This window comes from Pristis pectinata, chromosome 10 (assembly GCF_009764475.1).
Source record: "Pristis pectinata isolate sPriPec2 chromosome 10, sPriPec2.1.pri, whole genome shotgun sequence".
Classification (NCBI taxonomy): Eukaryota; Metazoa; Chordata; class Chondrichthyes; order Rhinopristiformes; family Pristidae; genus Pristis; species Pristis pectinata.
The window spans coordinates 84,577,565-84,593,144 of record NC_067414.1 but is presented as its reverse complement, the minus strand read 5'-3'; the positions used below and the strand labels follow the sequence as shown (position 1 = coordinate 84,593,144).

Genomic DNA, 15,580 nt, shown 5'->3' with positions numbered 1-15,580 from the left:
TACTAAAAGTGGGATGAGAGGGGAAACTAGTTCTACCATTCATAGGAACGAATGCATGTACAAACGTCAGGCTTTTGAATTTAATTATAATATGAGAGCTTGTTTATAAGTACGGGTGTCCATAAGTAAGGCATGCATAACCCAGGGAAGGCCTGTACTGATATTACACATATCAACAATAGCTTGGACCAGTTTAAAGCACGGGAAAACATTTCTCTGCATCTCTACTGCTTTATTTAGCCCTTTTCTAGAGAGTGGTGGCACTCTGTCTAAATTAGAATATCACATTCAACACATATCATAGACTGGCACTTTTTTTTAAACAGGATTGAGATAGAACTTCAGATGAGGCATTAAACCCAAGGCCCATTTGCATTCTCAGATAAAAAGAAAGACTTGCATTTGTACAGTACCTACACACCTTTGAAGTTATCCTGAAGCAAAGTTCCAGACTCAGTACTGAATTCTCCAATTCTGGGTCACTTATATTCTCAAGAAGGCAGCATCCATCATTAAGGACCCTCACCATTTGGGATATGTCCTCTTCTTGTTACTACCATTAGGGAGGAGGTACAGGAGCCTGAAGATCCATACTCAATGATTCAGGAACAGCTTCTTCTCCTCCACTATTAAATTTCTGAACAATCCATGAACACTACCTCCCTTCTTTTTTGCATTATTTATTTATGTAATTTATAGATTTTTATGTCTTTGCACTGTACTGCTGCCACAAAATAAATTTCATGTCATACATCAGTAATAATAAATCTGATTCTGCCTATATCAAAAGTGGTCAATTTTGCTGCAAGTCATTCATCCATGATATTGGCTCAGTTTCCCAATGTGCTGAGTATGTTCCTTTGTTTATATTCTCATTCTCTAACTGCCTCCCGTTGACCCATCAACTGGATGACCATTTAAAGTTAGGCATTGTGGCAATTCAAATTGCACAACATTTAGATTCCTTGTGGGACTTTTCTTTAAAAGAAGGATTTTTTCCACCTATGACAACTCTTAGAAGATAATGAGAAGAAACCAGTATCTTACAAGTCCATGGCACAGCACAGTGGAATCTCAATACACTATGTTATCCCTAAAATGGAATGAATATTTCCTCAGTTGTTACTCAAGGTCAGGCTGTAATAAAGGGGAAAGAAAATCTGAGTCCATATCATAGATGGATGATGTACAGTAGAAATGGCCAGTTCAGATACACACAGAGAAAGCAAGTTACCTTACGTTACATAATTCAATATTGAGTCCAGAAAGCTGCAACATGGCTAGACGGAAGATGAGGTGATTCTCCTCAGGCTTAGGTCAGGTCTCATTACACAGTGCAAGAGGCCAAGACAGACACCAAATTGAGAGTGGGATGGAGAAGTAAAGTGGCAGGCAATTGGAAGCTCAGATCACTCCTAAGAACTGAACAGAGGTGCTCTGCAAAGTGGTCCTCTAATATGCATTTGATGTCTCCAATGTAGAGGAGACGAATATGTGAATAGTACTCTACACTGAGAATTATACATGAATCTTCATTTAAAAGGGCTGCTTGAGTCTCTGGATGGTGGGAAGTGAAAAGGTGAAAAGGACAGGAGCTGCATGGAAGAGTGGACCAGCAAGTCACAAAGGGAATGGTCTTTGGAAATGCTGAAAGGAGAGGGTGGGGGAAGATATGTCTGGTGGTGGAATCTCATTGAAGCTAGTGGAAATTGCTACAGATGATCCATTGAGAGTAGAGGCTGATGGGGTTGAATGTGAGGACCTCTATCCTGGCTCTGTGCAGGAATAATGGGGGTGGAGGGGGGGGTTGATGAAAGCAGAGGTGTGGCAAATAGATGAAAACAGTCAAGGGCTATGTCAATGCTGGTAAAGGGGAAACCATAGTGTAGGAAAAAGGAGATTCCTCAGAAGTACCTGTGTTTGAAAGTCTTATCATGAAAGCACAAAGGACTGAGACAGAGGAAATGGGAGAAATCATGGAGTCCTTACAGGAGGCAGGGTGGTGGAAAGAAATTGTCAAGATAGCTGTGGGATTCTGTAGGCTTGTAATGGATGTTTGTCATTAGCCTTTTTCTTGAGATGGAGAAAAAGAGATTCAGAAAGGGAACGGAAGAGTCAGAGATGGATCTTATAATCGTGAGGGTAGTGTGGAAATTGGCAGAAAAAGTAATGACATTTGAGCTCTTGTTCTCTCTCTTTCCCAGTTCCAAGGAAGGATCTTTGAGTGGAAATGTTAACTCTATTTCTTTTTCCACAGATGCTGTCTGATCTGCTTAGTCTTCCCAGTATCTTCAGCTTTTATTTCAGATTCCTAGTATCTATAATTTTTTTTGAGTTTTTGTTATATCTAGATCTATCCGTTTCAATGAAATCCTGGCTAGCTTCTTATTCTCAATCTCCATAAAGTTAGGCACATCCAAAGTTAGAATTGCATCAAACTTTGTGCCTGCAATACTGATATCTTGGCCATGCATTATTTTAGAACTCCAGCACTGTCAGCTGTGCCTTCAGCTGCTAAGGCATTAGACCCTGCAACTTCTTTGCCCTTCCACCTGCATCACACAGGTCAACTGATCTGTATCTTCTTAAGTAATGCAATGTCAGACTTTCTTGAGTAATGTTTATGTGAGCATCTCAGATGGTTTAGTCTGTTAAAGGTGCTATTTAAATGCAGGTTATCGTTGCTCTTTATAGAACATAAGCCTTAAGGTCTCACTTATGGTTTGCAGCTGGTGGTCTTTCTTCGGTCTACTTACAATCTAATTTATACAAATAACTTATAGGTGTAAAATAAGGTTGATCTTTATACATATACATATATCTATATATCTCTATCTATCTATCTTGCAGAATTCCGGGATATTTCAAAGTGATAATTCTCAGCATATAAGCAGAATCTATACAAAGAACTAAGTTCAACTAAGGTCATTGCTCTCATTTTGGAATTAATTAATTAATATTACAGATTTCATTATTGTTAAATACAGATGCCAATAAAAGTAGTCACAGTAGATTCAAGTGTTTAGGGATGTGGATCTATATTAATTACAGTGCAAAAGAAAGATGCTGCAGATGGAGGAAATCCAAAATAAAAAATACTGGACTACTCAGTGGATCAGGCAGTATCCGTAGAGAAGCATGATGATTTTTCATCTAAATTGATTAAGAAAGGACCTGCAACATTGTAACACTGTTTTTTTCCAAACCTGAGATCATTCAATATTTTCAGTTTAAGTTCAGTGCAAACTATTTAAATTCAGAATACTTGCCAAGGATATGAAAAAAGTGCTACAAGATTTATGCAAGTTTATAGAACACAAAAAGATTATGATCTTATTTGACAACATAAAGTAAGATTCGTGTAACATAATGAACATCTGCTCTAAGCCCTATGGTGCCATTATTAAATCTGTGGCCTGATCTGTAAACCCTGCAAACTTTGCAAGCCTTGCCTCCCAGCTCACATTCTTCATTCTGTACACTTTGCTGTTCAATACACTCTCTCCTCCAAATTCACCTTAACCTCTATCAAGACGTAATTCAGCTGTTACTCCTCAGCAGCTTGAAGTACCTTGCAAAAGTCTTTGGCCTCCCATGTCACTCAGCAGGAAGACTTTCAGAGTTGAAAGAAAGCCTCCAGTTGTCTACTGTTACTCGATCATAGCAAAATCACAATTTAGAAATGACACATTCTTCTCCATCTAAAGTATTCTCTAACATGTTTACGGTGATTGTAGTTAAAAATCTCTCAAAATCCTGTACACCAAGTGAAGAGCAAAAGATGTAATTATGAATGTGTCTAGTGTGAACAGAGTAAAAAAATCATTACAGGCAGCCACTGTTTTTAGTCATGAGGCAAAGTTATAGATTAGCGCAAACAAGACTATACAACAAACCACTATATATGTCATTGACAGCCTCTTCTATAACACAATACTGAAGAGTAAATTGGAGCTTACCATAGGTATGAAAGGTCCTTCTTTGCTCCTCGAACCTGAAGTCATTAATATGGGCAGGTTCAGCATATCCAGACAGCATATTTCTAGGGGCAGCCATCTGCTGTGTCTTGAAAGGGTTCACTGGTCCAAACTGAAAGGATATTATGTACATATGATTAATTGTTCTGACTCAAAATACATTGCCTTTTATTCTAGTCACTGCTATGCAATTTCAATAACAAGCCATTACATTTATTCAATAATTATACTAAAATATTTATGTTGAAATATAAACTGAACATGAACGACTAAATTAAGTAATGAAAACCATTTAGTTAAAATGTATTTCTTTGAATAGACAAAAAAGTTCAGTAACTTCTTTCCAAGAAATTGAGTTGAAAAAACTCACTAGAATTTTCCAGCATCATATTGTTAATCAACTATCCATTTACTCCAGGACTATTTTAGATACGTTGGCATCAAATGCTTTCAGTCTAGTTACAAAATAATGTCACAGTACTATGGGTAAAAATATTGCCAATGATTCTTCTCAAGTACAATTCTTCTACTGGAGACAGTAGAAGTATATCCCTCCTTAAACACAGTGACCAAACTTGTATGCAGTACCCCAGCTGTGATCTCACCAGTGCCCGGTATAGTTGTACTAAGACTTCTTTTGCTTAAACTCTATCCCCCTTGCAATAAAGGCTAACACATGATCTGCCTTCCTAATTATTTGCTGCATTTAAGCTTTCTCTCTTTCATGTTCATAGACACCTAATTCCTTCTTAACCACAGCAATTTGTTGTCTCTCTCCAGTTGTGAAATATCCTGCTTTTCTATTCTTCATCTTCTTTGAACTACAAGGAAATCAAGGGAGATGGGGAGTGCATGAATGTGGTATTGAGGCCAAGACTGGATCAGCCACGGCAATGAATGGCGGAGTAGGTTCGAGGGGGCTGACTGCCCTACACTATCCCTATCTTTTTAAATCTTATTTTCTTACCAGAGTGGATAACCACACATTTCCCACATTAACTTACATCATTGTGCAAACTCTTTGTATCCTCCTCACAATTTACTTTTCTACTCGTCTTTTGACAACAGCAAAGTTGGCTACAATACATCTGATCTCTTCATCAAAGTCATTATTGTAGATTTTAAATAGTTGTGGTATCCCACTAGTTACAACTTGCTAAACTGAAAATGACCCATTTTTCCTCCGACTCTCTGTGTAAGTTAGCCAGTCCTTTATCCATGCTAATATATTATCTCCAATGCCTTGAGCTCTTAACTGCAAGTACAGAGGGTTGAAAGAATTGGCAAAATAAATTATCTAAGGTTTTGTGAGCTGATTTAAAACCACAGTAATAGTTAAAAGTTAAGTATATTTCACAAAAATAAATTCCAATGTTCTTACATGCTAATCTCTCCTGGTACACAACAGTCAGGCATTTGGACTGTGAAGCATGGTTATGATGTTGAATATTGCCCATTCTTAATTATGGGAAGAACAATGGTGAAAAATATAGCTGGAAATGGGAATGGGAGTGCAGGGGAGAGAGAAAAGAAGCACTGAACAGAATTTTTAAATCTTGTTATTATGAAAGAAGCAGGTGCTTGTCAACTTTGTTGTGTCTAGATTTAGTTAACTGTGCTGCCATGCACTGTCACAGAAATTATTTCAGGTGTTATTGCTATTTGATTTAACGCATATGAAATCAAAAAACATCAGATTTCCAGCATCTGTAATAATAAAAAAATCAAAATACTGGAAACACACATTACCATCTCACAAATTTGACTGAATTCTTTTTTTCCGAGGAACTGATGAAGATGATTAAGGTAGAGCAGTGATATTGTCAACATGGACTTTAGTAAAGCATCTGAAAAGGTTCCTCATGATAGACTGGTCCAGAAGATTAAGTGTGTTGGTAAGCTGGATACAAAACTGGCTTGTCATAGAAGACAGAGAAGACAGTGGTGGAGGTGTGTTTTTCTGTGATGACTGCTGTTCCTCAAGGATCAATGCTGGGACCTCTGTTATTCGGTATACAGTATACATTAATGAACTGGATGGAAAAGTAGGTGGTCTGATTATCAAGTTTGCAGACAACACAAAAATTGGTGGTGTTGTGGATAGTGAATAAGGTTGTCAAAGGATACAGTATCATAGAATCACAGAACAGTACAGCACAATACAGGCCCTTTGGCCCACAATGTTGTGCCGATCTTTAAACCTCTCCTAAGACTATCTAAACCCTTCCTCCCACATATCCCTCTATTTTAAGTTCTTCCATATGCTTATCTATAGATATAGAGGATATACAGTAGGATATAGATCAGTTGGAAACTTGGGCAGAGAAACAGCAAATGGAGTTTAATCTAGACAAGTGTGAGGTAATGCATTTAGGAGATCAAATACAGGAGGAAAATATATAGTAAACAGCAGGGCCCTTGGTAGCATTAATGTACAGAGGGATCTTGGGGCACAAGTCCATAGTTCCCTGAAAGTGGCAACACAAGTAGATAAGGTGGTAAAGAAGGCTTATGGCAGACATTCCTTTATCAGTCAGAGCACCGAGTACAAAAGCTGGCAAGTCATGATGCAGTGGTATAAAATTTTGGTTGGGCCACATTTGGAGTATTGTATGTAGTTTTGTCAACACACTATAGTAAGGATATGGAGGCTTTGGGGAGGGTGCAGAAGAAGTTCACCAGGATGTTGCCTGGATTGGACTGTATTAGCTAAGAGAGATTGGACAAACTTGGATTATTTTCTCTGGAGCGTCGGAAGCTAAGGGGCAGGCAGTTACAAGTTTATGAAATGATGAGAGGTGTTACGGACTCAGTGAAAGTCCCTTTAAGATAGAGAGTGTGTGTATGTGTGTGTGGGGCGTGCTTACGTCAATAGAAGATAAAGGACGTAATGACGTTGTTGAAGAAGTAAGAAGAAGAAGGAGAGAGAGAAGGGAGAGAGACACCAGCCTGCTTGTTTTCTCTATCGATGGATGAGAAACAATAACTGTGTTTGCCACTGAAATCCATGTATGGAAGTTGGAAGTAATCCGGTGGAGTTCACTTTGTTGCTGACCTGTAGAAGGAAACAGGTATTTGTGTGTGGACGACCACGGTTCGGATGCTTTTTGGGGTGAGGAAGTCTACCGAGTAAACACTGAAGTGTCGTTTGGGTTCCATCGTGGAACATTTGGATTTCGTATGTACTCTCTCTATGTTTTTCTACATCTACATCTTATCTTCAGACAACGGTGGTTGTTGAAGAAGCCCTTGCTCATGTTTCACCTTATGGCTTGCGGAACTGAACTTTAAGAACCATTCCGGAACTGGGAGTTTTGGACTTTGTCACACACACACACACGAAGAGTTTAGTTTTGGGGTTAACGTTCGAGGTTTAACATTCTTGAATTCTAACATACTAACATTTTTACTTTATTTTACGTATTATCTTAAGTAGTGATTAATAAAATAGTTTTTTAACACTAAATCATGCTCAGTGTGTTTCTTTTGTTGCTGGTTCGTGACAGAGGCATAGAGAGGGTAGGCAGTCAGAGTCTTTTTCCCCAGGGTAGAAATGTCAAATACCAGAGGCCATAGGTTGGCACCAACATAGTGGGCTGAAGGGCCTGTATTGCTCTATGTTCAATATCAAGCAGCATCTGTACAAAGAGAAGCACATTTAATGTTTCCAGGTCATAGAACCTTTATCATTACTGTGAAAATGAGAAAATGAGTTAGCTTTAAGTTGCAAAGAAAGGGTGGGGGAACAATGGATAGGGCTAAGGGTTCATCTCTGATAGCGTGAGGGCAGGTTTGCCTAGATGTACAGAGCCATCTGGTTAACAGATTAATTAGGGCTATGTGAGGAAGGGGGGAGGGGGGAGGACAGACAAAGGTGTGAAATGCTGGTTGGAACCTTTGCTGAAACCTGAAACCATCGAGAGAAAGGTAGAGACACAAGAAATTCTGCAGATGCTGGATGTATCTGGAGAAATACACAAAAAAAGTGCTGGAGGAACTCAGCAGGTCAGGCAGCATCCATGGAGGGAAATAAACAGTCAACATTACGGGCTGAGACCCTTCATAAGGACTGGAAAGGAAGAGGGCAAAAGCCAGCCTATAATTCAGGGTAGGCATCCCTGGAAGAGACTTCGCAGTGGAGCAGCAAAACAGAGACACGAGAAATTCTGCAGATGCTGGAAAAGATGGAAATGCCAAGCCATGACAATGAGGGGACGTGGTCACAAGATTAGTGGGCGGTCATTTAAAACTACGGTGCGTAGGAACTTCTTCTCACAGAGGATGGTGAATTTCTGGAATTCTCTACCCCAGAGGGTTGCAGAGGCTAAATCATTGGGGGCATTTAAAGAAGAAATGGATATGTTTTTGAAAGATCAAGGTATTGAGGACTATGGGAACTGGTACAGCAAAGGAAGCCTGAGGCAGATCAGCCATCATCATATTCAATGTCAGGGCAGGATTGAGGGCCAAGTGGTCTACACCTGCTCCTATGTTATGTTACATAAGTACCAATGATTGTTGGATTGACCATTGCCTAATCCACTCTTATCTCCATCAACCTGTTCCCAAAACAATAGTGGCAACAGAAACAATGCCACACAAAGAAATTCAACATTGATGCTCTCAAGGACTCTGCAAAACTTCTTCTTAGGCAGCTCCTTACATACAGCCTAATGACTCTCAATCAACAAGAAATGCAAAATGTCCACAAGAATTTGGACTGCTCTAAAGTCCTTCATAATTTTCACTTGAAAAGACACACTTGGCTTCTCCACCAGAAAACACCAGTTTGATGAGAATGGCAAGAAGATCCAGCAGTTACATAACCACAAATTCTCCAAATTCATTGGCAGGATAAGCAAACCAAGGTCAGCATCCTCTCCTAGGCTAACATCTGCAGCACTGAGGCTTGAATTGCCAGCGCTGAAGAGCAGGCTATGTCACTCACACGCCCAAAACCAGAATCCCAAAACAGACACTCAGTTCTGAGCTCCATCATGACAAGAGTTGATCAGAGAGACAGGAGAAGATCCAAAACCTCTTTGGAAAAAGAATATCTTCTCTGACTTGTGGGAATACCTAATCAAAATAGAGTAGGGGTATTCAGAATGACATTGGTAACCTCAAATCCATTTGTCAAGATTACACGTAAGCCCAGCATAAATGGCAGAAGAAATAGTATCACATCCCAAACTATCCCCACGCACATTACATCAAGAATCTTCCCCTCTGTCCCATCTCCCACCCCCCTCTATGGTGGAGTATGTGGATTCCACATGGGCTTCATATGTCTCCTCAGAACTCACAGGCTGGAGTGGAAGCAAGCCATTCCAAATTCTGAGGGCTAAAGAAAGTTCAGAAGCTGGAATCTGAAACCCAGAAGGTCAAAGCAGCATTTGTGGAGGCAAAAGACGTACGTTGACATTTCAGGTTGAGACCCTGCATCAGGACTGAGAGGGAAGAGGAAGGATAAGATAAGATATCTTTATTAGTCACATGTACATCGAAACACACAGTGAAACACATCTTTTGCGTAGAGTGTTCTGGGGGCAGCCCACAAGTGTCGCCACAACATGCATGCCCACAACTCCTAACCAGTACGTCTTTAGAACGTGGGAGGAAACTGGAGCACCCGGAGAAAACGCACACAGACACGGGGAGAACGTACAAACTCCTTACAGACAGTGGCCGGAATTGAACCCAGGTCGCTGGCGCTGTAATAGCGTTACACTAACTGCTACACTACCGTGCCTGCCCAGAAGTAGTGAGTAGATCTGCTGAGAGCAGCTTGCAATGAGTTACTATGCTCTGGCACCACCTTCAGTTGGAATGTAGGCCTTGATCCCAATGTTGGTGAAACCAGAGGGGGAGGGGATGATGGACAGATGGAACCAGTTGGGGAAGGGGATAGGAAAGGTGAACAAGGGGGGAACAAAACTTGGTAGCCAGGGAAGTGTGTGTGGGAGAAGAACACCGGGGGGCGTGAGTAATATGAAATTGGATAATCTAATATTTCATACCATTGCCCCCACCTCCCCCCCCAACTATCGAGCTACCAAGTGAAATATATGAGATGTTGTTCTTCCAATCTGCATTTGGCCTCTCTGTAGCAATGGTGAGGGTCAAGGACAATGTGGAAGTGGGAAGGAGAGTTAAAATGACATGCAACCAGAAGCTCAAGATGGCTGTTGGAGACAGAGTGCAGGTGCTCCGCAAAACATTCGTCTAGTCTATGCTTGGTCTCTCTCTAATGTAAAGAAGGCCACATCACGAGCTGTTAAATAAACAGGGCTGTAGTTCCCTGCCCGTTGTCTTTCTCTTTTTTTTTGAATAAGGGAGTTACACTGGCTGTTTTCCAATCTCCCACTACCTTTCCAGAGTTTAGCAAGTTATGAAAAATTTTAAACAATGGGTCCACTGTCTCTGTCATTTTCTTTAAAACCCTTGGGTGCAGCCCCACCCATGAGTTTCTCCAATGCTTTATCCCTTATAATTTACAAAAATCCCAATTAGAGAGTCATAGAGTTATACAGCATGGAAACTGATCCTTTAGCCCAACTCGTCCAAGTTGCCTACCCGAGCAAGTCCCATTTGTCTGCATTTCCCTCTTAAACCTTTCCCATCCATATACCCGTCTAAATGTCTCTTAAACCACGTACCCACGTCTACCACTCTCTAGCAGCTAGTTCCACATGCCCATCACCCTCTGTGTGAAAAAGATGCTAAGGAACCCTTTAAATTTATGCCCTCTATTTTAGACTCCCCTACTACGGCAAAAAGACTGTTACCATCCATGTCATCTATGCCCCTCATGATTCTATATGCCTCAACAACGTCACCCCTCAGCCTCCTATGCTCGAGGGAAAAAAGGCCGAGCCTATCCAGTCTCTCCTTATAACTGAGGCCCTCCAGTCCCAGTAACATCATCGTGAATCTTCTCTGCACCCTTTGCAGCTTAATGACATCCTTCCTATAACTAGGTGACCAGGACTGCACACAATACTCCAAGTGTGGCTCAACATCATCTTGTACAGTTGTAACATGACATCCCAAGTCTTGTACTCAATGCCCTGATTAATGAAAGCAAGCGTGCCAAACACCTTCTTCACCCCCTATCTACCTGTGTTGTCACTTTCAGGGAACTATGTACTTATATCCCTAGGTCTCTCTGTTCCACGATGCTCTCAAGGGCACTGCCACTTACTGTGCAAGTCCTGCCCTGGTTTAACTACCAATTGTGCCTCTTTCTCATGGAATCCCTCTTTCTGATTGGGATAAATTCTTGCTGAGCATTACAGACCTGCTGTTTGAATATCTGCCATTCTTCATCGACTGTCTTGTCTCTTAGCTTCTTTACCTAGTCCACCTTAGACAACACCTCCCTCATACAATTATAACTGCCCTTATTTCAACTGAAGACAGTGATTATGGATGGACCTATGGTGTTCATCCTCAAAGTACATTCCCGGGGGATCTTTAACCACAAGATCCCTTATTAATCCTTCCTTATTACACAAGACCAAATCTAAAGTGTCCCATTCCCCAGTAGGCTCTGCAATGTGCTGCTCTAAAAAGCAATCCCTGGCACATTCCACAAATTCTTCTTCTACGATACCCTTGCTAGTTTGCAATTCCCACAGGCCGATGTGCATTATAATTGCTGGCGATAAGCACTGTGACTGGACAAAGACCTGGGCTCCTAGCCAAGGGCAGGAGATGGAGACAGGGCTCTCTGTCCCCTTTGTCTGTCCTTCTACCATGGACTCTTATTGGCTAGAAGAGCAGGCTGGTGGTCATTCCACCTCTTCCAATTCTTTGCTGGTTCCCCACAATTCCCTTCCACCCTCCTCATATTCTCTTTCTCTCCGCCACTCTCTTACCCACTCACGTTCCTCTGCCTCCGCTCGTAGTTCTTGATGCTCAGCTGATTGCAAGGTAGCAAGAGTTTGAAAAGACATTGTGATCTGCAGTTGATGAACACTGACAGAGCAAGTAGGCGATAGGCTCTCCCTCTCACACAGGCACTGAGGCAGCAAGTGGAGGGGATGGAATTGGTGCTGGTCAACAATTATCTGACAGCTCGTAGACAATAAAACCATCAGACCAAGAGAACAGGAATAGGCTACTCCTCAAATGCACCTTTTTGCCCTCTCTCCATATCCTCAATTCCCCTGCTGATTAGAAATCTACCTCAGCCTTAAAAGCTATATTTACCTCACATTCCCTATTTCAAAATTTAAAACTACATTTTTGGTCTTGCTCATTCAATGCCTACACACAACACAACCAAAAAGATGCTTTCTCACCATAAGTTCCTAAAGAAAAACAGAAAAAATATACCGATAGATTTCCCCAGAGCCTCAGCAGAGAGACCTCCTGTATACAAGGACTCAGTTACAACAGCTTTCTGTGGCAAAGAGTTCCAAAGACACTTAACCTTCTAAACAAAGAAATTCTTCCTCATCTCAGTCACAAATCGGCAACCCTTGATCTGAGACCATGCCTTCTGATTCTGGACTATCTCATGAGAGGAAGCAACAATCTCCCAGTAATTTCCCTGTCTAGTCCCCCTAACAATCTTGTACGTTTCTTGTAGGACAATCCCTCCATACCCAGTATTATCTTAGTGAATCTTCTCTGACTCACCAACAATAAAATAAAATCTTTCCTTAAATAATGGGACCAAAGCAATGGTGGACCTAATGTGGCATATGGATTGCAATTTTGCTGGTGTTGCAAATCAGTTTCTAAAAGCAGTTCAGATGCAAGCTGTCAAAATGCTGCGAGGGCAGTATGGGCAGAGCCTCAGAATCCAGCATCTGAGACCTAGTTTCCATATACAGCCTGCAGCAGACAGACTTCATGGACAACTGGACCCCAGGGCTGCAAAAAGAGCTCCTATATGATTCTGTCCATTATTTCTATGATATCATAACTCTACATGCCATCTTGTATCTGTACCTTACCAGCCTTGATTTTCACGTTCTGGGTACTCCAAACCCATCCTGGTCTGTCTTGCATTTCACTCCTCTTTTTCTACACAACTGTTTATTTTAGTGGTATTTGTCTCTCAAAGTCCCTCATGCAATTTGTTTCACTACATCCTATCAAATTAGTTGAAATTCTTCTCCACAACATTAGCTCAAGCAATACCAGCTATGACGCTTACATATTTATCTCACATTCCCTAATTCAAAATTTAAAACTACATTTTTGGTCTTGCTCATTCAATGCTTACACACAACACAACCAAAAAGATGCTTTCTCACCATAAGTTCCTAAAGAAAAACAGAAAAAACATACCGATAGATTTCCCCAGAGCCTCAGCAGAATTCACCACCTCTAACGTAATTCAATCACAGAATCCATGGACATTAGATCAGTTTTCTATTGAGTTAACTTCTCAATACCTCTACAAGACTTCTACTACCTCAATCTTCATTTTAAAAATTGTCCAGAGGAAACATCTCTAAATGTACTAAAAACAGTACAAGTAACTGAAACAAGCTATAAACACAGGAATGTTCTTTGTTCCCAGTTATGAAGAACAAACTAGATAGAAAAGTTTATAAATAATTTTTAAAAATAGAATTGACTCAACAGGCTCAACAGACTCCTGTGCTGTAAATTTCATTGATTCTATGAAATCCTTGGGTGAAAATTCATGCCATGTATCCATGCTAGATTAATTTCTTTTTCTCAGAATTGTACTTTTGCCTTAAGTTTACTCTCTCATGCGAATAGTTTAAAAAGAAACTAAGCAAGCATGAAATTGCTGAACTAGATTTACTGAAATATTTAAGAGCCAATGGGATACAGCAACTTTCTCAATTGCACTGAATTTTTTTTGCTCCAAGTTTCCACTAGGTGCAATTCCAAGAAACATCTGTCCCATCTGCACTTCATTCTCAAATCTGCAATTTCAACATTTTTAAGCCATAGATTATCTTGGCACTTAGAATAAACAAATAAAACAATGAAGCATCAGCAAGACTTTGGAGTTGAGACCGGCTAATCATTAGATGCATCCTGGATATTTTTTAAGACAATAAAGTTCAAGTAAAAACTGTAAAATGTTTTCATCTCAACTATATTAAATATTATAAAATGTGACCTTTGACCATTTTTTTTTGTCACAGAAACTTGCGTTCATATTGCACAGGAAAACAATACTCCCAAAATCAACAATTAAAATTTAAAAAGGTAAGGTCAGAAGCATCATTATTGAGTGGTGGATGAGAAGAAAGAGCATGCAGAAAATCTACAGCCAAAAGAATGGAGAGTCTGGAGAAAAGGAATGCAGAGCTGGAGTGGCTTCAAAGATTGGGAGGGAATAGGTGAGGCCATGAAAGGGATTAAAACAAATTAGAAACAATGGGCAACAGGGAGCCATTCCAACACAGCAAGGCCAGGTGTTCTAATCATTTGGGAGGTAGGGGATTGGATGCAGGCTGTAGAGCTTTGAAATTTATTGAGCATGGGCAATGGGGATGCTGGCCATTAAAATACTGAAACAGTTGAGGTTGTAGGTAAGGAAGGAAAGAATGAAGATGTCAGTGCCAGCTGTTTGGAAGCAAGAGTAGTACATCAGAATACTGCTAAACACAAAGAGACCACTGCATACAACGGTATTGGGATATCATAGAGTCATACAGCACAGAAATAGGCCCTTCGGCCCAACTCATTCAATGCCAACCATGGTCGCCATCTAAGCTAGTCCCATTTGCCTGCACTTGACCCATATCCCTCTAAACCTTTCCTATCTATGTACCTATCCAAATGCCTTTTAAATGTTGTTATTGTACCTGCCTCAACTACTTCCCCTGGCAACTTATTCCATACATGTACCATCCTTTACATGAAGAAATTGTTCCTCAGGTTCCTATTAAATCTTTCCCCTCTCACATTAAACCTATGCCCTTCAGTTTTTGATTCCCCAGCCCTGGTAAAAAGACTGTATGCATTCAGCCTTTCTATGCCCCTCATGATTTTATACACTCCTATACTATCACACCTCAGTATCCTCCGCTCCAAGAAATCAAGTCCAAGCCTGCCCAACTTCTCCCTACAACCCAGTCCCTCGAGTCCTGGCAACATCCTTGTAAATCTTTTATGTACTCTTGCCAGTTTAATGCCATCTACCCTATAGCAGGGTGACCAAAACAATACTCCAAGTGCAGCATCACCAACATCTTGTACAACCACAACACAGCATCTCAACTTCCATACCCAATGTCGTAACTGATGAAGGCCAGCATGCCAAAAACCTCCCTTACCATCCTGTCTACCTGTGATACCAATTTCAGGGAACTATGTACTCCTGGGTCCCTTGGTTCTAAAACACTCCCCTGGACTTGGTTCTAAAACACTACCGTTCACTGTGAAAGTCCTACCCTGGTTTAACTTCCCAAAATGCAACACCTCGCATTTATCTGAATTGAGCTCCATTTGCCATTCCTCAGTCCACTTTCCCAGTTGATCAAGATCCCACCAGATTCCTGATAACCTTCTTCGCTATCTATGATAGTGCCAATTTTAATATCAGCTGCAAACTTACTAATTAAGTTTCATTCTCATTCTCATGCAGACAAGCAACAATGGGC

At 40.7% G+C, this 15,580-nt stretch overlaps 1 protein-coding gene across 1 annotated transcript in view; it reads right to left on the bottom strand.

The window, feature by feature from the left end:
• The window catches only part of cdc40 (cell division cycle 40 homolog (S. cerevisiae)), a 103,363-nt gene that overhangs the window by 81,674 nt on the left and 6,109 nt on the right, over nucleotides 1-15,580 (bottom strand). The window contains exon 3 of the mRNA XM_052024715.1: nucleotides 3,960-4,089. Coding sequence (XP_051880675.1) covers nucleotides 3,960-4,089 — 130 coding nt within the window. The remainder of the gene's footprint in view (nucleotides 1-3,959; nucleotides 4,090-15,580) is intronic.